Genomic DNA, 23,928 nt, shown 5'->3' with positions numbered 1-23,928 from the left:
TTAGAAGCCATTCAGATGGATTAACGAGAGATTTTTTTTCTTAAGTATACTTTCTTGCAAACGATGGAGTTTTGGTTTATGATTGAAATATTTTGTAGACGTGTGTTTCCTTTGGTCGTCGGTAGAGTTTGCAGCATTCATGGAGTTAAACGCTTCAGTGTGTGTTTTCTCGCACATTGCACAGACAGGACCTCTGAATGATCGCTGTTAATTTTATGCCTCCTTTGTTAAGTAATCCTATTGAAATGTTTGAGAAGAATTTCACACTGGCGAGCATGTCAGGGGAATCTGATGCGCGATTGTGTCTGGAGTGGACAATTAATATAGTTCAGGTCACAGAATGTATCTGTGATTTTACAGAAATGTCACTTGACTAGCTGATGTTTTGTTGCTCATCTGACTACGTGACCGAGGCTGTGCTCTTATATGCATATGCAGCAAATAAATGAGATGCTTGTGATTAGAGCACAATGTAACGCCATGCATGAACTCAAGCACAGCTTATATGTGCGAATAAATTCTCAAAGCCCCAGATATTTTTTTTGTTCATTTCAAGTGTAACAATAAACTCTGCACAATGAGTTAGCAATGCTAAACTATATCAAGAAATGCTCTTAATTCTGCCGCAGGTATTTTGGTTAGTTGGATACTATACTGTTTTTAAAGGAAAGTTGCTAAGTGATGCTGGGCACACATGTCAGGGGTTTGGAGGAAGAGTCCAAAAGCTTCACACACAAAAAAAATGGACATACGCACACTTTGGACCAGAATATTTGTCACAACTGGATCCAAATGAGCCTGATTGAGTCTGGAAAAGGTGTTTTGTTGGGTTATCTGGTTGGACTCAGGTCTCTCTGACAGCATGTGCTTTTTGGGCATGAGTCATCAGGAGGGGCTTATTAACCAATCCAAAGCAGATTGGGGTAACACCAGAGAGATATTAATAAGAGAATAAAACACTTTTACACATTAGAAAGAACCGTTTACAATATTTTGAACTAGACATAACAGTTTCACATAACAGTTTTGCATTCTAGGTTTATCTTTCTAAACATTTCTAAGGTTTAAGTACAATCATGGACTATTTCAAAACTTGCTTAATTTCTAAATTAGCAAAATAAGATCATTACATCACAGAAAATGTGACGAGACTAAACATTTTTTGCTTGTGAAAGAAAAAAAAAATTTAAAAAATAATATTTTGGAGATTTTAGGATGGGATCTGTGAGAATAGCAACCTCCTTTGACTTCCTCCAGGACATTTTGGAGTGACCTGAAGAGAAGCAGCTCAAGTACACGGCAGGTCAAATGATGTTTAATTTTCATTAGACTGCTAGCAAATAGTTCAAATGCATGCAAAAGTTTGAGAACAGGAAAAGACTCACGGCCTTTGTAACACTTGGAACAGACAGATGCTGAATTATGGAAGAAACAAATTGAACTCAGGCGCAGATAATTACCCAATTTAGGAAGTACTAGCAAGGAGCCTGATAAAGAAATGGTAATTGGCAAAACCAATGATGATCAAATGATTATAATCAAATAGGAACAGGAAAATAAACAAGAGCATTTTTTTTTAATTAGACTAATTTAGTAAATAAAAGAGGGAATATTGGCATGCTCTGAGTTTTGTGGCCTCTGTGTAGGTGTCCATTACCTCTGAACATTCATGAAAACCGGATCAGGTGTGACGGGAAAGATGTTGCAGAAAGAGGCGTTTGCCTTTCAAACATCCTGAGCTTCTGTTTTCCCCCAATGATTAAAATAAATAAATTTTCTTTTTGCATTTTTTGACACAATTGATCACCTCCATTCCAAATACCCACAGATTCAGTGGGGACTGCTAGTATATGGCCAAACTTTTGACTGTTACCAGAACTCCAGCTTTGGTCATAACTTTCTATATAGTTGGGTTGACATGCAGTGAAGTGTCTGATCTGAGCTGGATGCTGCTGGTTGCATTTGACCCTTTCTTCTTCTTTTTCTTCTTCTTCCTCACATGCTGGGAAGAGAAGCTCCCGGCACTCCTCCCCTCCATCTGAGCGGCTTGCTCGTTCAAATGGCAGGGGCACAAAGATAGCCAGACGAGTCGGACAAATGGATCTTTGTCCTCAGCACAAACCATATATTATTAGCTCGGGTAAGGTCAGGGTTAATTTAATTTTCTGCTTAGTTCTTATTAAACAGCTATTGCATTATTTAATTTCCAACAATCAAGTTAAGGAAAATGAGAAGGGTTGGGGTGGGGCAGGGGGGTGAGATGAGAAGGGTTGGGGTGGGGTAGGGGGGTTGAGATGAGAAGGGTTGGGGTGGGGTAGGGGGGTTGAGATGAGAAGGGTTGGGGTGGGGCGGGGGGGTGGGAGCAGAGAGGGTTACTAATCTTCACATGTCCACCGAAAGCTTTTGAACAGATCTCCGCAAAACTAGGCCGACCGACGCACTTCATACTGGTCAGAGACGGGACGTTCTTCCCTACGGTTCCATGTTAGACTTCAAAAGGTGTGAGGAGCTTCTGTGAAGAGCTCTCTTTAGCAGGCATCCATGGTCATTTTGGTAGGAGAGCAACCATGACTGTCAGATATGCTCGTCAGTTTGGCTTTTCATTATTTTTTTTGTTTTTACAAACTGCTGATCTTCTTGGACTTTCACACTTAACCATTTCTTAGATTCATAGAAAATGATCTAAAACAGAGAAAATATTGAGCGAGCAGTTTTCTGTGACGTAATGTTGGAGGAGGATTGGGCATAAACATAAAAGCACAGATCCAACCCTGACCTCTGTCAGGCATGAGGGGCTCCTTTGGTACCAACCTGTGTATTGTCGCAAACCACTACCATTTGTTTCTGTGAACCAATCTCCCGACGATTACTACAAACAGAGGAACGCACCGTGACACAAAAACTCAACTTGTTGGAAGCGGGTTTCTTGAGCGTGACATCGAGTTCAACGTTACACTCAAATGCCCTTCCTTCTCAGTCACCAGATTTCAATTCGAGCGGTTTTGAGATGTAGTGGGAGAAAAGATTTGTTGGAGCAACTTTGTGATACTATCAAGCTAATGTTGACCGAATCATTGAAGAATGTTTCTGACACAATGTTGAATGCATGCCAACAATAATTCACCCAATTCTAAGGCCAAAATGAGGTACAACTCAGAACTAGTAAGTTGTACAAGTGGTCGGTGAGTGTTGTCAGTATGTTCATACTCTTATAACTTCTCTCCAGGGGTCATCTCTTTGTTCAAACACTGCAAACACAAAGTCAAAGATAGTTTTGTGTGTTTTGTTTGCGTTTTATGCTTTTGCTTCCCACTCCTGAAGTGAGTATTGTGGCATTTTTCTTGCAGTTTTTCAATGTTGTTTGAATGGTTACATTTTCTTTAGCAGAAGTACAAATCATTTAAAAAATATACCTCTATAGTACTGTAGTCAGGGCCTTGGCTACTCTGAAATTTTTTTGGAAAGTACAGATATCCGTGCATAGTTCTACTACAACTACAAATGTTAGGCCTCAGGCAATCAAATAAAATCTTGCATATCAGAAGATTACCAGAATTCAAATGTTTTTCCATCTAGCTGCTGCATTTGAGATGCTAGCCACAAAAGAAAGAATACAATCAAACAATAGATATGAAGGCCACGCAAATTGAACTACCATACTGGACTACAAAACAAACCATTGTTTGTAGAATTAGGGCTTTCAAGTCTGATACCATCAAAGGTCATAAGTCTCTAAATCTGCTTGATGTTACATCAGGCCTAAGTTTTCATACCAAGTACTAAACACTAAATAGATCTGTCCAGTAATTGGGTTAAAACCTCTTCTCCAGTAATCGGTGTTTTTTCCTATAATAATTTTTATAATCACCAGGTTGATTGAGTAAACCAATTCTAAATTTTGTTTTTCAGAGAAATGGCAAACAGTTCAACCGTTCATTCACCTGCATGCTAACCTTTCCTGCAGAGAGACACTTACACGTTGGTTTCAGTCATAATTTGTAGATGCTACTTGTACTTAAAGATATATATATATATAAAAAAACAGAAATAAAAGATCAGCAAGGTAATACTTTCAAGCCTTTACCCTCTACTGACACACTGTAAAAGGTTTCTTTATCCTAGGCTTTTATGAGTCCTTTTGCTTGCTGGGCTGCAACTGTCTTGCAATCGATCATGTGCATAATTTTAATAAGACTCAATTGAAAAAGCGATAGTTGGAACTCTCTGTGGCTCCTTTTCACTGTCTGCCAAAGTGAGAGATTAAAGGTAGTCCTTAGAGTAGCTTCTTGGCATCATTTGGAGAAGCAATCCTAAACACTGTTTGGATTCGCTGGACGGTGAGAGTCAAGGATGCCATTCAATTTCCGAACTACTAGAAAGGGTTTTCTGTATAGTTCCTGTTAGATTTTGTGGTTTTGGTACTTTAAGATTTTCTCAGACATCTTAAACGAGTTAAATGTCGCAAAGGGACAAAACAAGGTTAAAGTTTATGGTTTTATAAAAGCTATCCCCAATGTAAAAACAGAGTGTAGTGGAGGTAAGGCTTTATAAACTATTTGTTTCTTTGGAAGTTAAGAAGCTAGTCAGTTCAATTAAACTACAGTTTTAATATTACACTAATTTGCAACAAATTTTACCTCAAGAAACTTTGATAGAAAAAAAAACATCCAGTTCATCAAATTAACTAGAATCCAATTTGCTCCATATAGAAATGATGAAATCATTCCAAGTCTTTCCATTGCACTTCAGTCGGTTGATACGCTGCAGATCTTTTAGCATGCAGTATAATACAGTACAAATCCATTTTTTTACAGTTACTGTTGATAAAGTACCAACTGGTAAACAGTTATCTACTCAAAGACATATAGTCAGTTGTACTGAATAACTAACTTTGCAGTAATCCATCATTCTAAGCAAGCATGTGGTGACAGTGGACAGGACCCACTCCCTTTTAACAACAATCATCCTTTTGAAAACCAAGCTAGATATATTGAGTGCTGTTACTGTCTAGTGGTTTGAAAGGAAGGGATTGGGACACAAAGGGAAAAAAATACACTTTCTATGGAATTGAAGTACAAAAAACAAGAAGTGTGTATGAAGTTAATAGTAGCAATAGCGCAGTTGTTAGTGCTAGCCATGAAAGACATACAGCTGAACTCTGAAGCAACTTGTCAGGTATACTACCTATGAAATTGGACAAAAGAACAAATAGTCAGCAGCTTATTCAGCTAAAATGAGAGGAGGACTAAAAATACTTTCTATGGGAAAGAAAAACAAAAAGCATACAGAGAAAATAGTAGCAACAGCAGCACTAGGTTAACATTGTGTACGACTTTCAGACGAAATGAGAAATAAATACAAATGCTATTATTTTGTAGACTGTCTTTTGCCATACCCAATGATTGTAAATCGGTTGTTCCGGATGAATTGTGGCTGTTAGCATTCAGTGTTATAGAAAAGTCTTCATCATAGATGCTAGTTCACAAAGTATATTCTCAAGAAAGAATATTCTTAAAGGCAGATTATTACTGACAAGAGGGCATATTAAGTGATGTGACACAACTAGGGTTGCCACCTTTCAGAAAGCAAAATAAGGGACGCCCACCACTGCGTGTCACCCTACTTTCATGGGGTGGGATGGCCGCTTCAGCGATAGACAATATTTATGCCAGTGCTATTTGTTTTTAAAAAGTGATCCAGAGGGGTTGCTGTGATGGCGCAACCCACATATTGAGGCCTTAGTCATCGTGGCGGTGGTCGCAGGCCACATGCCTTCCCCCTCTCATTACCCACTTTCCTGTCAAACTACTTCCAAATAAAGGCAACTATAGCCAACCAAACCTAAAAACAAAGTGATCCAGAGAGCAATCATTCATACATAGAGTACTCCAAAATTGTACTCCAATCAGAGTAGCACACTTTAAACATGTTTAATTAAGCAAGTGTAAAATGTATTTGGTAAACTGCTCAAGTACTGATCATAATACATAATTTAATAATCACAATATGTCCTCAAACAGGGCTCCAAAAGTATAAAAGTTATGTGAAAATTGTGGTATTTTAAAGAGTATTATTATAATATTTATACAAGTGAGGAGTTTGTCAGGAGTGGTGGTTGGTGGTGATAAGAGACGCAAGTAGACCCAGGATGTAGATGAAAATGATGATGAATTTAATGAAGATGCTCAAACGCAGTTCAGATCAGGCAGCACGGCAGAAGGAATAGCACACAGCTAATACCGGTAGCGCCTGATAAACCAAGACTGAAAACAAGAGCTAAGCAAAACAGGACTTCACAGTTCAACTGGAGCGCTTCAAGGTACAGCAAGACGTAATACAAGAGCTGAGGTTGCCACAGGACTTCACAGTGCTGGACGGCCGACAAACAAAACGACATAGATGCAAGGACCCAACGAGAAACACAGACAACAGGTGGGACTAAATACACTGGGAGGGTAATCACAGGAACGAGACACAGCTGGGATCAATCAACGGGGAAGACGCAGAAACAGAGACTCTCAGGACAGAAACTGAACACAGAAAACCTTAAAATAAATACAGAGCAACACGGATCATGACAGAGTTAGGTTTGGAGGCTGGTTCTAGATCAAATTTACCACGAGGACCAGGGTAGGCAGTGTTTTTCCATGGCGACACTTAAAGAATGAAGCAAACAAAAAAACTGATCAATGTTTCATCATTTGATATGTCAAGTAAGCCAAAGAGCTACTTGTGTCTCCAGAGATACAGGTTGGATCAGGTTGCAGAGCCCTGATCTAGCAGATGGAAAGTATGATCCTATCTCAATACAGCAGCTAAAAGTGCAGCACTATAATTTTTAATTCATTGTTAAAATAAAATTGTGAAGGTTAGAAAAAAATCCACCTCTGAATATTTACAAAATACATTTATTTAGCATAATTTCTTCTGTACCCCTGCTGGCCCCTGCTGGCCCCCATCTAGAATCATGACCTTAATATATCCTGTTTTGTTTTGGTCATTATTGCTGCAATTAGTCTTGATGTGTGATAGGCATCGGTTCAATACGGGACGCAACATTTAACAGCCAAATATGGGATGATTCCATATTTTAAGGGACGAGTGGCAGCCCTAGGCACAACTGGGCACAGAAGAACTTGAGCTTAGCTATGTCCCTGTGAAGTGGTCAGCATCTGTAAAAACAATGCATGCATATGTGCAGAAAATCTGCAGAGTTTCAGGTGTTCTTGTGAACAAGCCCCTCTCTTCAGAGCACTGAGAAAAAATAATGTGCTCTAATGGACTTAGCTGCAAAAATCATATTATTCCATTTTGACTAATTGCATCTCCTCTGTACTGACTGAGAGGGGTAGAGCGCAGCGCGTCTGCCTCGTTCTTTTCTCCATTTCCCATCGTTTCGAGCGTTCTCTTTTAACTTTGTGTGGCAGTAGTCACTGGAACAAAAGGCAAGTAACTGAGAGCAAATCTTATGGTAATCTTTAATTACTGTAAGGTGCAATTAAAGATAGGTTTAGTTAAAATTAATGTACCTTATTCTTTATTCTTCTGGATATATATCCATCCCGGAGGACTTTAGTGGACATTTTTGTCTGCTGAAGGGCATCTGTGTTGATTTTTCCAGAGGCACCATTATCCTGGTGTGGTCAGACCCAGTGCTAAACTGTTTCCAGTTATATGGCAGAGGTCCCCAGATTTTTATTTAACATGTCCTTGTTATCTGATGCCATGCACTCCAACAAGGTTTCTAAGGCCATTGGAAGAGAAACATGCCCTTTGTGTCCCATATCCTCCACCACACTTAATGGTGTGCTTTACCAGCTAATCATTCCTTGAATCATTCCAGACCCACCTGAAGCATTTTCTTAAAATTATTTTTTCTGCTTTATCTTAAGACTTAAATGATCAAAGAACGGGTCAGCATGTAGATGCTACAAATAGTTTCAATGGAGACTCGACTCCAAGATGACAGTAGAGCCTCTGCAGAGGTTGTACATGCTTAATATCACTCTGCTTTGTCACAGTTCTATACTTGCTATAAACTATGATTGAATTGTTAAAAAAGTACTTTCTGGAAGACCACCTTGAATAAAAGTTTAACTTTTTCATTGTTTGCAACCATAGAAAACGTGTGAAGGTATTTCAGCAACAACTCTTTATCTTTTGTCAAAATAAAAGCTTGATCCTGACATATTGAAGACTTAAAGTCTTACAGTATGTGTTTTTTGCAATAAATGTGTTCATGAAAGCAAAGGATAAAACGCGATCACAACCAAACGAGTGTACCTTTGAGTCACTCTACAGCGAGCAGGCTGATTTTGAATCTTAATTATTTTCACAACACCACTGAAAACCATTTTCATAGGTTCAATATTTCATCAAGGTAACGGGAGCACACCGGCCCGCACGCCAACACACACAATTCCGTGTGTAATCCAGTTAAAATAGCAGTAATATTTAATTTATATGAGGAATCATTAAAAGTGCAGTGGAGCTGTGTCCATTATGCATTCCTTTTCTAGCAGGATAAAACAGCCCTCAGATGTTGGCGCTGCACTTTGAAGTGTTGTCTCAGAAGCAGGCCAGCTCTTACAGGAAGTCCCTGATGTTTAAAACATGCCGAGCAGGGGGACTAACAAAGGTGAGCAACTTGTGGCTGGCCCCCAAGATGGGCCAAAAATGGCCAGCCAGGAATTTGGATAGATCTGCCAGACTGTACACAAAGAGGATATCAAATAAACAAAAAAAGTAGACAAATACACACATGGGCAATAGAGAGGGGGAAAAAAAAAACACACACACACACACAAAACAATGCAGTACAGCTTCTGTTGTGTGCGGGCATCGACAGAGCTGATTTATATCACTCATCAATAATGAAAAGCCGAGCGTGTGTGAAATTACGGTGAAATAATTTGGACACGGCTGCATAAATAATGCTGAAATATCTCACTTAGCCTAGCAAAGATGACTAAATATACAGTCGCATCAAGACAGGCATTCTCTGTGTAATCAAATCACCGTCTACAAGCAAGCCCAGGACAAACTGCAATTTAACAGCAGAAAGGCGACTTCCTCTTAAAGCACCACAGTTTAGATTCATCTGAATCATTTTGATTCAGTTTGCTTATTGCATTCGATGTCCTCAAGTTGATACTGATGGTTTTATCGCAGAGTATCGCAAAAATATGGAATGCCCAGATACCATTTGCAGTAATAACTGAGACAGAAATGCCTTTTAGGTGTGGATATTCTTTTTTGTTAATGGATGCACCCTTGGAGTACAGTAGAGGGGCCAACTAAACAATAACACAGTTATCGGGTTCTGTTCTTGCTGAACCCACAATTCAGAACAAAATGAGTAGATAGTAGGATTTTTCATATTTTGTCTTCATTAATCAGTAACAATTACAGAAAAGGAAGTCGTAAGCCATTGAACAAAAATATTTAACAGTCAGAATCCAAATTCATTGTGCAGAAGGACCAAATTGCTGTATGAAATGCATATAAATGTTTTAAAATATTACAAATGCCAACATAAAGACACAGAAATATGAACTTGCCTATTATGAATTGGCAGGATTGTACTAAAGTATGCAGATGACCGTGTGCTAGTCCCCCATGGACCCATGTAAGATCAGACCATTACATGGGACCAAGAAGTCATTAATCAAATAAACTAGAATTTAAATATCCCCACTTGTCATTTTTTTCAATTTATGCAGCAAGAAAATATTAGATTTAAGAAAAAAGGAGAATTACCAGGTTTCTCGAAAGTCTTCCCATTGAGCCATGTGTGTTTTTTTTAAGTCAGGGCCTAACATTTATTTCCATATTATCCTTTGATAATGTTGAGCATGCATATGATCTTGTGCTCTTCTTTCCAAATGAGACCATATGATACCTGAAGCACTTCATGAAAACTAAGTACTCCACTTGACAAACGTCGTTAGAAGTTACTGCAGGCCTGAAACACTGGAACGCATGTATGAAAACAGTTTAAGTAACATCCAGCAAGCCACAAAATCACAAGGCATTATAAAAAATGTAATGTTTGAATACTTCCATAACTTCCTATCTTTTCAATTGCTGATGTAGTAGAAAAAAAATTGGAATAAAAAAAGAATTTATGTTGCTCCCTCATCTTTTCCTGGACAGATATGTATTGGTGCAGGTTATTTGAGCTTATACAGATTTCTAAATCGTATTTCTCCAGTTGCAACTGTAACTGCTGTGGTTCAATGGCTATCCAAAGGAAGTCGGTGTCATGGAGATAACCCGGGAAAAAGTGCTGAGACAGACTTGATGTTCTGCAGACCGGAAAGCAGAGCTATCCACAAGCAGGAACCCGCATTCTGTCAACTCACTTTACTTTCACACATGCACATTCTTCAACCAGCAAAGCCGCAATCAGTACGTTTTTTTTTGCCTCTGTAAGGGCTTTTTCGGCCCAAAAAACACACGGGCACGCACAGGAAGAGGCTCCTAAACAAGCTGATGTGTCATGCCTTCCTTTCCGATATTTCTGCAAAAGCTCAGGAAGGAGGCCGCCGCACCTCTCTGTTTCTTCCTCTTCTAGTCCACATGTGCAAAGCAGAGCTGTGGCATTGACGGTTTGCTCCCCTGCACAAATCCGCAGCCTCTCTGGTGGGAGTCGCTGCCACTTTGGAAAGCCATGAGCCGCTGCTGTGTGGTCCAAGTGATCACCTTGACAGATATCCAGCTTCTAGAGGTAAGGACAAATGTCCTAGATTCTGTCCAGGGAGTTAAATCGCCACATCACAAGTTGGTGTGTGGTAGGTTTTGGAATGAATGATCTTTCCTTTTTTTTTGATTGACATGCATTTGTAGGACAAAAAAAAAAAGAACAGTCACTGTGGAATGCGAATTTTGCGAAGAGTTCCCTTTCCCACTCTTATCTGGTGAGTAGTTACAGATATTTACTGGTAAACACGCTCGGCAACAACACAGAAATCATGAGTGATGAGGCTTTTTTTTTTGTTCCACTTTCATTCATTTTAGATAGAAAGATCACTGAACGGTGCCTAAATGTTTTCTGTAAAAATGCTGTAAATCAGCCAGGGTGGAGAAATGAGACCAAACCCCTCAACTCGGTTTGTCCACAATTTGTACAGCTAACGTCACCATCACCCAAAGTTTCATAAGGTGTTGGATTTTTCTGAAGTGAAAGGAGAACTTGGGCAAGACTGAAACTGGGTTTGGCAAGAGCGTTTCAATTAGAAGAGAGGGTTTGAGCGCGACAGTTATGAAAACCTTTTCAAGTGCAGGATTTCTGAGCGGACTTTGAGAAATGCAACCTTTAACTTTGAGGTAAATCACGCGACCATCACTTGTATGCATGTCTCAGATGTTGCATAATATTATTTTTATTTTAAACGTGGTGTACCTTTTAACTGCTGTTGTGATTTATGGCTGACGTCGGGTTTGATTGTTTGCATGAATTGATTCAGAACTACTAAAATCAATACAGACATTTTCTTGGGTGTCTCTAAATGTCTCTAACATAGAAGAAAATCAAGTAGAAAGACGCAACTGATTTCTTCATGACTTGCAGGTTTTACACGTTAAGCTTAAAACTGCAAAGTGACACAAAAAAAAAACAACACCAAATGAGTCAGACTCTGCTCAAATACATTAAAACTTACTTGCACTGAAATAGTTGGATGCCAGCTGTAATGGAAGTAATGTGTGCAAACTGAAAGTGAACCTGTGACCTCTGTCCTGCCTGTAATTGCAAAACACTGCCTCGGCTGTTGGAGCAAGTGATGGTGTCTGTACTCCCAAAAGAGTAAGTAAAACGGAATGGTCCGAAACACCCACGACAATCCCCAAACTTGAACCTCGATTGATTAGATTCTTATCTCGTCCCTCTTCCTCTTGTGCGTTGGCAGGCACTGATAATTCTTCCCCAGCATGTCCGACTTCACACTTGCACAGGCCTGCCATTGTCACGGCCGGCCTTGGTGACTGAGCAGCCATTGCTGCTCGAATCTAATCAGATTCTCCCCCTTAAGTGGATAACAAGCGTGTCTCCGGAATGTACAGTAGTGCAAGGGCTGAAGTGAAACCGGGACAATCCGCCGTCACACACAGCAGATGCGGTGTGTGGAGGCCTTGGCGTCTCTCCTGCTATCCGTTGCAGGGGGAAAAAAAAAAAATGTTGATTGGCTAACAACTAGCATCTTGTTTGACTGGGAAAAGACATATAAGAGCTCTCAGTTACTACTGACAAGTTCAGTATTGTGATGAGTTTGTTCTTAGTTATGTGAATGGGGGTTCGGGGGGGTGACTGAGGCCAGCAGCTCCAGCTAACAAGGGAAATAAATATGTTTGGGTGCATTTGATGCGGAGCTTGTGGATGCTTAAAAAAAAAAGCAATGCTTTCTTTTTTAACATCAAAGGATAGTTCAGTAGTTTAAAATGTCATGTCTAGTTTTATTTAAATAACGAACTAATGTTAAGAGAATTACTAGTCAAAAAAAAGGACCAAAACCAAAGCAAAGTTCTGTCTTAAAATGACTCCAATCAAAGCCTTTTAGTTTTATGGAAGTCTTTAGAGAGAGCGTGGCGATTATTTAAACTAGAGATGAGATTTGGAGCCAGTGCATCACCGATGGTCTCCCCGAATAAAACCGCAAAGCATCTGAAGCGTTTCCAATCAGACTTTGCTTTTATGTGAAAAGGCACCTGGAAGGCACGAGCAATCTAAGCTGCTGCTAATAACCGAGCATCTGAAAGGATCGGTTTTGTTTTCAAGCTCGACAGAAAATATTAAGGAGTTTAAAACTCCTTGAAATTGTAATATATTCAGGATTTACAAAAACCGGGGTAGATATTTTAGAGTAGTTTAATCCTATTTGCCGTTTTCTGCACCTGCATAAACAATTCAGTAATGAAATGACACTTGGTTCACATTTCCTGAGTTGGCACTTCTTTTACTGTGGACTTGACTGTCAGAACAAGTGAGAAAGTCAAATAACGACATCTCTGAAATTTATTTACTGCTCATTATGTCCTAGATTATATGAACTGTAACTGGGGCCCCAAATTAAATTCTGCTGAGGGCCCCATAGATTCTTGATTCGCCTCCGTTTTGTAGCAGACAGTATTTACTTTGTGAATGTTTGGCACATGTTCCATTCTCTGTCTCTTTCACATAAGAATACCACTGGCGGCACAATGACTCTTACCTTCCAATCAATTCGGTTCAGACATGACAGGAGTTTAAAGGTTCATGAAGTAGCATTTCCATAAACTGCAATTCGAGAAAAGAGCTATTATTTAATAGAATAAAAGTCGACTGTTGTCTTGATCCCTATCTGAATTATAATTAGATTGAGAATCCTGATCCAACTATCGCTCCAAGTAAAGATGCCAAAAGAAATATGGATATCATCTTATAATTTTCTTTTTTTATGTGAAAAGTGTTTTCTGACTATGTGCTTTGCAAATGTATTGCACACAAAATACTGAAAGATATATTTGGAAATAAATGAAGCAGATCATTTTACGAGACTTAATAATAATAATAATAAAAATGCTACTCAGTTGTTAGCATTTTAGAAACATGCCACGGCTGCGTCAAAGTTATTTCCTTCAAAACTAAACCTCTTTTCTCTTATTTCCTTTGTTGGGTGAGGTGCTTTAAACATTTCGCAATGATTTGAGGAACAGATAGAAATCTCTTCTTTTTAATATTGGTTTCACTTCCCTGAACAGTCAAGTAGACAGAAAGGTCAGAAGTCTCTCCTGCTACGCTAGGAAGGTTTGCTTTCAAACGTTTTTCCTGCTCTGATTGATTCACTTTGGTCGGTCATGGAAAAATATGTCTCTCTCGTCCGAGACGCAGTAAGTGAAATTTGGGCGACAGACCAAACATCGGACATAACTAACTTTGTAAAGTGTCCCTCTGCGTTGACTACCAAAATACCTCGCCAGCCCATTAACTAATAAAGCAAGTTACAACACTGAGGTTCTCTGTGAGAACAAGACACGTAAGCGAATTAGCCGTTTACGGTGAGACTTTCTGCAACCAGCTCTCGCTTCGCAGCAACAAAGACTTAAAAATAGCTTTACTGCACTTATTTTATGAGAAACTTAAAGATTAACTATCTACGTTTAAAACAGTGAATGAATGAGAAAAGGCTTGCTTAAGACGGCATTAAGAGAAGTTATTTAAAACCGTCCACTGGGGAAACAAGAGTCAATTGTGCTGCCACAACCCCTGAAGCAGGCAGGCAGTAGAAGACTTTGGGAAGCGACCACCGATTGGTCAGCCTGAAAGAAAAAGGGGTGGAGTAGATGAATTAGTGGACGTCCGCTTAAAGGCAGACGTCCTGCAGTGATCAAACCCTGAATGATCCAACAGTCTGCCGTTTGAAGTGATTATCATGCTACGCAACATAAAGGCTTACATCCAGCTGTGGGGCTAATTAGTTCACTTAGGGCCCTTTATAAAACACTGCTAGGTGACTGGAAGGGACAACCGGTCACTGGGAAGTCAGTAGTTTGACAGGACAGCAGTAGCAACAGACCTGGATCCCTAAAGCTGACCTACTGGATCACCTGCTTTTCTAAGAATGCCACACTTAAGTGACTGCAGCTACTACAAAATGCGGGACGCAACCAGAGCTTCAAAAGTAAGAATATGAACGTTTTTGCTTTTTTTTTTCTTTTTTTTTTTTTAAATGTGTCTTGATAAAGTTTTGGGAGATTTTTAAAATAGTTTCTAAAACCCGGTTTACAATCACCTAAGTGACTTAAATACGATAACTATAGTTTTGAAACTGTGACTCAGGTTGTGGAGGAACAATTAAACAGACCACAAAAAGATTTGAGTAAGATATTACTTCACCTAAACATGACACACGTTAAAATGCAACCATAATCCTGTAAAGTTGCTGTGAGTAACGCTGGAAAAGTCCCGAATGAGTACGTTTTGCAGCCGTTTAAAAAAACTCTCAGTAAACATGTTTTTAGCCATTCCAAGTACCAAAACACTTTTTTTTTAAAAACGGTGCAATTGCTTGCATCTTGGTCCAGCTTTCCATACAGGCAACAAACTCAACTAATGCATGTTATTTTTGTTTGTGCATATGTGTTTCAACAGGTACAAAGCCACCTGGAAAACTCCAAGTTCCACCTTCATCAAAGCCAAAACCAGCCTGTGAAGCAATACCTGACACTGGGCTCCAAGCTGGCCTCTTCCACCGGATCCGGTCACGCTGTACCGCATCCACACGCCCCCGGCCAGCCGCTGGCCACTGTACCAATCATGAGGAACGGACATATGCCCGCCGTCAGTGACGGAAGCAGCCCCAACAGCCCGGTCACCCTGCTCACGATGGGCAACCACGAAGGCGAGGTGAGGAGGAAACAGAAACAGAAAAACGATGTACATGGAATACATGGAACCGAAATTGTGCCTAAAAGGGAAACCAGAACAAAAAGGAGAATGTCGGTTTGCATGCTGATCAGCAGCAAGGTCATACATTTCAGAGATTTCACAATATCCCTGAGACGTTTCCTGTCAACGGCCCACATTCCCGACAAAATACGTGGCTGGTGTGTTGATGTGAGACATATTACGTAGCTGTAAACCCTATCAATTCATGAAAGCATGCTCTTTGTTTGGATGAATAGCCAACGAACCAAACTGGTTTTGAACCCTGGTGCTGAGAAGAACTAATCATCCAAACAAAGTTTTGCCACCGCTGATATCACCTTTCCCCCTGATGAGTTCATCAATAACTTCAGATATGCGGTCTCTGATGAGAGTACCCTTTTGTTTTTGTCAAGGGGGGGAAGCTAGTTTGCTAACAGATAACGTGCATTTCCCGCCAACGCTGCCAAACAAACTTATTAAATTAGCCTCCCTGTTTTTATACCGAGTCACGGTTTGAATTTGCAGATCTCTAAAGACGTGGACAGTGCACTAACATCCCAAAACTGTCCCTTAATACACTGAAATGACTGTTTTCTTTTAGTTTCCGATGGATGAAGTTATTGATGACCTAATTAGTCTTGAATCCGGCTTCAATGATGGAGGCCTGGATTGCATGGAGCCTAACATCATAATGCAAAGCAATGTAAGTATGAATCACTTCAAGTCCTGCTCTAACGGCCAGGGACTAACCATGATTTGAATGCTTCAGACTTGCTTATGATTTGCATGCGTTTCTGTTGTAACCTAACAAAAGATGTGGTTGGGTTTAGGTCGCATTATTTGACTAATGATTTCTCTGTTTTTAAAGGCTTAAGCATAGCTTGAAAGCAAAGTTAGTCCACCCAAACACGGATTCACGCAAGCTAGACTAGCTTGGGAAAAAGGGGACCTGACCTGCTTTCAGGTCAGATTAAGACAAGAGATGAGTCAAAGTTCACAAAGGCTTAGGGACATTTACCGTTTTACCAAATAAGCTGAGCAAAGCAGATTAGGTTCTTGTAAAACAGAAACTATTTCTTTTGCAAGACAGGTAACGGGTCACAACACCAAACAAGCACAAATAGATAAAAAAAAAAAAAGAAGAAAAATGATGATGGGAGTTACACATTCTGATAGGCTAAAAAGATGCATTCAGAGAAAGATAAAGTACTTAAACAGAAGGAATGGGTGGGGGGTGGGGGAGAGATAAGAGAGCAGAGGAGGGGAAGGAGGGAAGAAAAGGAAGAGTCGGTTTGTTTGAGCGAGGGAATTTGTCGGAAGGAGTTACTGAGCCATCGGATCGGGCTAATGCATACACTCCCTGTGGGCTTGTTCAGAAATGATACCATGCTTAAATGGATCAATTCATCCTAATTAGTCATACAGCATGATGCATCACTTCGCTTCGCCTTGTCAACACATTCTGGGACACGGACGGGAGAGGAATTGGAGTGATTACAGTACAAGCGGGAGGGGGAACTGTTGTAATCTTTTCATTTTCTTATGCGTGTTTATCCCCTTCCTCCCCCTCCTCCTACTTCTTCTTCTGACTGTCCAATATTTCTTTAGGAATCTACAGTGGAATAACAGTATTCACTAACCTCACTAGATTTTACCTGAATTTTAAAACAGCAGAGTATAACAATAAAGTAAACCGAAAATGAGACATGGTTTCCAAAACTAAATCTATAAATTTAGCTCAGTCTTGTGCTTTCAGGCTGATTTGTAGGGTTAGTTTGCTGCCACACAAGGTGTCACAGCATAACTCCTCCTTCTTCCCAACATTGCCCGGACCTCGTCATGCTGTGTGTTCACAATTTTCTCAGCTGTATTTGAGCTGAGATTAAGTAAAACGCAGGTGGACGACGTTTGCTAATTGTTCAACATACTTCATGTAGGAATTTTAGAGGTCTGAACACAAACCAACACCGCATTTGTTGACATTTTCATTTGTAAAAATGTTAGTCACGCATCTATGCACCACTTTCAGTTGGTGTATTGGATACAATCCCATTAAAATGTACTGAAATTTGTGGATGTAAAGTAACAAAATGAAAAAAAAAAAATGAAAAAAAGCAGAAGGGGTTTTTAATATTTTTGGCAGGGCAATACCTACAAACCCTTAAAACAAATCTGACGCTTCTGGTGCTTCATTCTTCTGTTCTGTTTCGCCTCTTCCTTTTACAGTCCCCATCCTGTCTCACCACGTTCGGCTCACTGGTAGTTACATTTGACGCACGTGTCGTTGCTAAAATTGGCTGTGCCGTTTCTTGGAATCCGTGGTGACCCTATGCGAGATTTTTCTGCCATAAATACACAAATGCGAATTAGTCACACGTGTGTTCCAGTGTGCCGTATATCGTGTCTGGACTCAGTGAAAAGGCGTTATTATCCGGGAGGATGAGAGGCCCCCATAGGAAAACAGTTTTGCCTCTGTTCATGCCGTTGACCTAGAGAGCCCTTTCATCTGATGGCGTGCTGTTTGTGAACACAGAGGGTCTCAGTGTTTAGGGTCCGTTTTCAATCAATGGAGGTTGACAAATTGTGCTTTTAGTGAGCCGCAGTACTCCTAGATTCTAGAAAAGCATGGGATTTAGTTTCACTGTTTTCCACGTCTGGATAAGAATGGGAGAAGAACATATAAGTACGCAAGAATAATTGTATTTTCACTTATTCTTTGGCCCACTGTCTAAATGTTTTCTCCTTTGTTTCAAACCACTTTTTGACCTTTCTATCCTAACTCCTTTTCTTCATTTTACATTTAGTTCCTGCTTGTCCTTCCTGCTGCCTGGTGTTTTCTTGCATCTTCTGTCTTCCATTTTTTTCCAGAAATCCTAGTACCATTCCATTCTGTTATTTATTTTGTACCTCCTTCATTACCTTCTCTGAGCTGTACCTCTCTTCAATCCTCATTTCTTCCCTTGTAGTCTTCCTAGTTTTTTTAGGCTTCATATTCAAAGCCTGATTTACTAAATATCTTGCCATAAATTATCAGTGACACCAAGTATTTCAAAATAAATGTCAAAGGTTGAGGAACATAGGGCTGTTTTACAGTAAAATGGGTTGGAATACTGGGGAAAAAAAGAGAGACAAAAAGTGGAAATTTAGGATGCTTTAAGCTGGGGTTGAAGGTCAACAGTAAGGATTATATGACCACGTTCTGTTTCAGTGACTTTTGTCTTTGTCATGCAAGACAAACAGTTAATTTGAACATCGTAACAACTGTGGTCTGGGGGGGTGGGAAGGCAAAGCACACAGTTTGTCCTGCCCTGCTGTGGCAAACAAGTGACCACAACCCCCTGCTGCTTAGTCAAGATCCAAAGCTCTAGGCGGGGCGACAACCTTCTCTGATCATTCCACTCGCCTCTTGTTGCTCCTGCCGACGCAAGACAAAGCCATTCAAGCAGCTAAAAACAGCTATTTGTCTTGTAGCTTTTGATGAGGCGCGAAAGCCGAGCACGTGAATGTGAAACGCGTTTCCCCTTTGACTGACCCGTCCTTTTGCTTCTTCCTCCCCTGCTGCAGGTCTCCCTCAGCAACAGCATGCTGGACGTCTATGGGGGTGAACAAGGTATGAACCCCCCTAATGGTGGAATGAGTCCCACATCTAACACCACAAAGCTCACTGTTAAAAGGGAATTTACAGGTATGGACTCAAACCACAGGACTGAGTCGCTTAGAGTGAGATGAGGAAAAACTAAAAACAAAGCATAAGGAACGACGAAGATTCTTTGAAACCTCTGGCAGAAGGACGGATTGTAATTTGCATTTTGCAAGGCCACTTGTGGAGCTATAAAAAAAAAAAATTAAAAAAATTCTGCTGCAATGTGTCGGGTTTATTTCCATCAAGTACTTAAGCTTGCGCATTACCTGAATAACTACTCTTGCTTTTTAATCACTATTCAAAAGAAGGACCAACTCAAACAGAGGAGCCTTTGAAAATGTTTTATTAACCCCAAGCACAAAGCTTAAAAAAAGAAAGCCTAATTGATTTGGAAAATAGAAAAGATGCCAGGAGAGTGCTTCACTCTGAACGGGAAAAATAAGTCAATTAGAATCCGCTTCATTTGAACGCGGGCACAGAGGACAATGGGATGTTACACAGACGCTAAATTGACTTGATTGAATCAACAGAGACAAATTGAGAAATCCAATCTCAGGTTCCTAATTATGTAATTTGGAAGAATGTGAATACAAATATGGACCCCACCGCATTTGTTTCGTCTCTCTCCGGGACAGATTATGGAATTGGCTAAACTATCTTAATTGCGAAATGAGTACTCTAAAAGTGGCCACAATTTTTTTTTTTCTTTTACAATGAGCTTCATGGCATGCCAAGGGGGATGAATGGGGCATTGTGTGTGGGTGTGTGTGCGTGTGTGTGTGTACGAAGGTCAAATATATGTCTGCAGAAGAGGCTATAGCTCCCCATTCTGACCTCAGCACTGAACTTCCTCAGAATAAACTGATTGTTTGACTTTATGACTGGACCTTTTATGGGGATTTTTTGATTGTTGTCTTTCAGCTTCTAAATTAGTGTGCATTGATAATCCATTTGTTCCCCCTCTGTGATTTAATTTGAGTTTTTTTTCTTTTTGGACAGAGCATGACACGCGGGTTATGGCCAAAGAGAGACAGAAAAAGGACAATCATAATTTGAGTAAGTGTCTTTAGTTGGCTTTTTCCTCTTTATCCGACTTTAGTTGGTAATTTTCTAACCCAGCTGGTGTCAAACTCTGAATTTTTTAAAGTATTACTATCTTGGAAGCAGTGTGATTATTGTGTGTATTGCCATGTTATGTCAAGAAACCAAAAGGGAAAAAACCAGCAACATTCTGGTCCAGTGGCATCCCGCTTTTGGTCTAAGGGTGTGTTCGCATTTCCCGTTTCATCTTCACTCATAGATGTTTCCATGTTAGAAGTTGGACAAATTGAAAGAAGTGTTCCTGGAAGATGGGATTTTGACAAGAAGAGTTGGGGCTTTCTTACCAACTGCAACTTTAGAAACCACCACGTCTACCTTACCTGTGTAATTCAGTTGTAGGTGAAGTCAACAGTCATTACAGTTCAAACAAAGTACTGATACTTCATGTACTTTTGCATCGTCATTTTATGACCGCAAACAGGATTTCACATAGTGAAAACAGATGTTTTATGAAATCTGGAATGACTAACTGCCTTCATACATCACTGAAACTAATTACAATATAATGTCAACTGTGGTTGCAGTGTACAATAAGACACAAACTATTTAGTTTTAAATGTAATATCATAGAAATAGAATCATATCGATTGGCAATGCACTCCTAGTTAACACAACTCCACATAGAAGTTGGACTTTTGAGTGTAAGAGTTGAGGATTTTACACAAACTTCAACTTCCCAATCCAATATGGCTTCCTTGCACATAAGACTTTAGGATAACTACACATACTGTTAATTGTTTTAGCACATCTGAACAGTTGTACATTGTTGTGTTTTGAAAAGGTTTTCCAATTCCTGCAAAAGTTTCACATTTTGTCACATTACAACCATGACTTTCTTTACATTTTGTTACAAATTTAGACCAATACAAAGTATGAAAGTGCTGTAACGCTGTCATATTCAGCAAGCGCAGTTGAAGAAATCGTGGGTCTAATCGACTCTGCTCTTTTTGATTTCCTTAGTTGAAAGAAGGCGAAGATACAACATTAACTACAGGATTAAGGAGCTGGGGACGCTCATTCCAAAGTCAAATGACCCGTAAGTAAACAACACACTTTGCAGCTCCTGTTTGCTGCAAAAACTCAACGTCAAAGTGTTTAACTCAAAGCAGAGACGTGATGAGATGAGTCCCTCAAGTACCTTTGAGTCGCCTTTCAAGGGCGCACTCAAACTTCTGTGTGTCGTCTCTGCACTTTGAGATGTACAACCCTGCCCCCCCCACTCCCATCTTTCCCTAAGTAGCTCCTGGCTGTTTTGTCTTAAAACCCGAGCGATGAGAAAGAGGGTTAAATGTAAAGACCCTTTCACGTCATTCGAATCAAAGTCTGGAGCTCAATTTGAACATACAGATGAAGCACGGCACACCGGCCATCTATTTGCAGTTGAACTTTTGCTTCAAATATAAATGGGAGGTTAGTATTGTCACCATGCCATTAACAAAGGGATAAAGGAGATTATTAACGCCGATCAGACCGGCGACTCAGTCGTGTGCAGAAGGACAATTTTACTGAGGTCCCTTGTCCTTTTTAAAAAAGTAATAATACCTGCAAAAGAATGACTTGCACTCTAGCACCTTAAGTCCAATGTTCCATTTTCCTCCTTGGCTTCCTACTTAGCTCATTTTCCCTCACCTATTTTTACTCGAGGATTAATTTTACTGAACAAGGAGGTACAAGAATGGACTTTCCACAGAGCTTCTTAACTATTCTATTAAAAATCCCCATTCCATGTCCTCGTGTAATGTCCAAGGATGAATAATTGCTCCATGTAAGTCTCCATTTCTAATTCATATCATAAAAAAGGAGGGGGGGGGGGCAAAACCTTTTAAAAAGTTTTCCCCATTTTTTTTTTGCAAAAAGGTATTCTGCTGACATCAGGGGTTTCTGCGTGAAAACTTATCCTTTACTTTCAGTTTTTTTTGTTGCTGTTGTTCGCTTTGTAGTGACATGCGGTGGAACAAAGGCACCATCCTGAAGGCCTCGGTGGAGTACATAAGGTGGCTACAGAAGGAGCAGCAGCATGCTCGGGAACTCGAAAGCCGTCAAAAGAAGCTGGAGCAAGCCAACAGGAGGCTGCTGCTGAGGATCCAGGTAATAAAAATCTAGTAATCGTGGTGCGTTTAGGGGACTGGTGTTCAATGCGAGCCCTCAAGAACCACTGTTCTGCATATTTCAGATATTTTCCTGACAATATACCAAAATTGTACAACTAGGCGACAGTCTTAGGTTGTAGGTGCATCATTTGAATTCACCATGTTGGAAAAGGGACACATCTAAAAATCGAAGGGCACTTAAAGACAGGAATTGGAAACCCATAGTTTGTTTGTTTTTTGGGGTGTGGGGGTGGGGGGAGTTCGTAAGTTTCTTCCAATGACATAAGGAGCACAGAATTTTGAAATTATCCTAAAAATATGAATAGCAAATAAAACAATGTTTGCACCAATAAGACAATGCCCAAAAGTGTAAGAATGTTATGAAATGACACAGACGAGAGATAGGTGGTGATAGCTTTCCTACCCTTGATCAGAATGTGAAAGGGGAGGTAATGAAGGTGTGGCTGGAATTTCTCAGTACTACTCCCTTCTAGCCGTTGATGAGTGTGGTCAGGAGAGATTAAACGTTACCCCTGTTTGATGTCATTTGTTTTCCAGGAGCTTGAAATCCAGGCACGAGCACATGGACTCCCGAATATGGCCACTGCCTTGGGGACAGTTGAACTGTCCTCCCACCTGCTCAAACAGCAACAGCAGCAATCCCCATCGCAGGTACAGCAACAGCAGCCACAACAGCCACCCATCTACCAGGAGGACCCCAACAGCGACTACCTCCAGAGGATAGCCGTGGTGACGGGCGTGCCGTCCATCGCCACGGCGAGCGGCCCGCAGGACCACATCCAGGGCGCCGACGCCTGCACCACGTTCTCCGACCCGCTCTCCCATTTCACAGACTTCTTCACCGCCACGCTCAAGGAGGAGAACCAGCTGGACGAAATCCTGATGGACGACCCGCTCTCACCGTTCGGCGCCGATCCGCTCCTGTCCGCCGGATCCCCAGGGGCTGCTTCCAAGGACAGCAGCCGAAGGAGTAGCTTCAGCTCCGCTGAGGCCGATGACCTATAAGGGCCCTTCAACTTTGGTATAGCCCAATGACTGCACAGGTCAAACTTCTCCTGGTAACAGGGAGGGAAAGCCCTGAAAGACTGACTGACGGATGTAAGGATTCAAATCTACGTATGACAACTGCTGAGGCTCAAGTAACTTAAATATCAGCTGACAAACTAAGCAAAACCCATCAAAGTGCCACCTGTCTAGAAATTCCTCGACTGTTGGAGATGCTGACATTGTACCGCTGCTCAGAAGCAAATGTCACGTCCAACGAAACAACTACTTTTAACTTTATTTTGGGAAACCACTGTGTTTCTCTGCCTTGAACAGAGGATACAAACAGACTTGTGTTAAAAAGGGAGACATTTGCGAGTAGAAATGTTGACTACTACTGGCTTTTTTTTTTTACGTCAGACACTGGTGGCTACACACTGTAACATATACAAAATAATTACTGAACATTTGCCTGAAGTGTACTTTTTTCTACCAGTTTACAAAAGGATCCTAGTCCTAGTTGCTTTTGCTAAGGAAGGCCTTATACGAACTCCTTGAACATGTAACTAATGTACTCACCTCAGTGCTTAACATGTACTTGGTTTTGTCTGTCTCTTTTTACATGTATGTTAGACTTTTTTTGTATTTATATACATTTTAATCCATGTATTAATATAAAAGATTAT

General features: G+C 40.4%; 1 protein-coding gene across 8 annotated transcripts in view; it reads left to right on the top strand.

Moving 5' to 3' along the window:
- Positions 1-23,911, top strand: part of tfec (transcription factor EC) — a 45,189-nt gene extending 21,278 nt beyond the window's left edge. For 2 of the 8 annotated variants that reach the window (XM_008401025.2, XM_008401030.2), the window contains 7 exons: positions 15,128-15,382; positions 16,005-16,106; positions 18,968-19,088; positions 20,046-20,102; positions 21,108-21,183; positions 22,088-22,235; positions 22,796-23,911. In XM_008401025.2, the coding sequence (XP_008399247.1) occupies positions 15,128-15,382; positions 16,005-16,106; positions 18,968-19,088; positions 20,046-20,102; positions 21,108-21,183; positions 22,088-22,235; positions 22,796-23,263 (1,227 nt within the window). In that variant the 3' untranslated portion in view covers positions 23,264-23,911. Of the gene's footprint in view, positions 1-10,385; positions 10,730-11,239; positions 11,329-12,330; positions 14,658-15,127; positions 15,383-16,004; positions 16,107-18,967; positions 19,089-20,045; positions 20,103-21,107; positions 21,184-22,087; positions 22,236-22,795 lie in introns of those variants that run through there. The other 6 variants (XM_008401029.2, XM_017302677.1, XM_008401028.2 and 3 more) reach the window with 6 other exon arrangements.
- The last annotated feature ends 17 nt before the right edge of the window (positions 23,912-23,928 follow it).

Source organism: Poecilia reticulata, linkage group LG23 (genome assembly GCF_000633615.1).
Source record: "Poecilia reticulata strain Guanapo linkage group LG23, Guppy_female_1.0+MT, whole genome shotgun sequence".
Lineage (NCBI taxonomy): Eukaryota > Metazoa > Chordata > Actinopteri > Cyprinodontiformes > Poeciliidae > Poecilia > Poecilia reticulata.
This window is presented reverse-complemented; position numbering and strand designations above follow the sequence as displayed.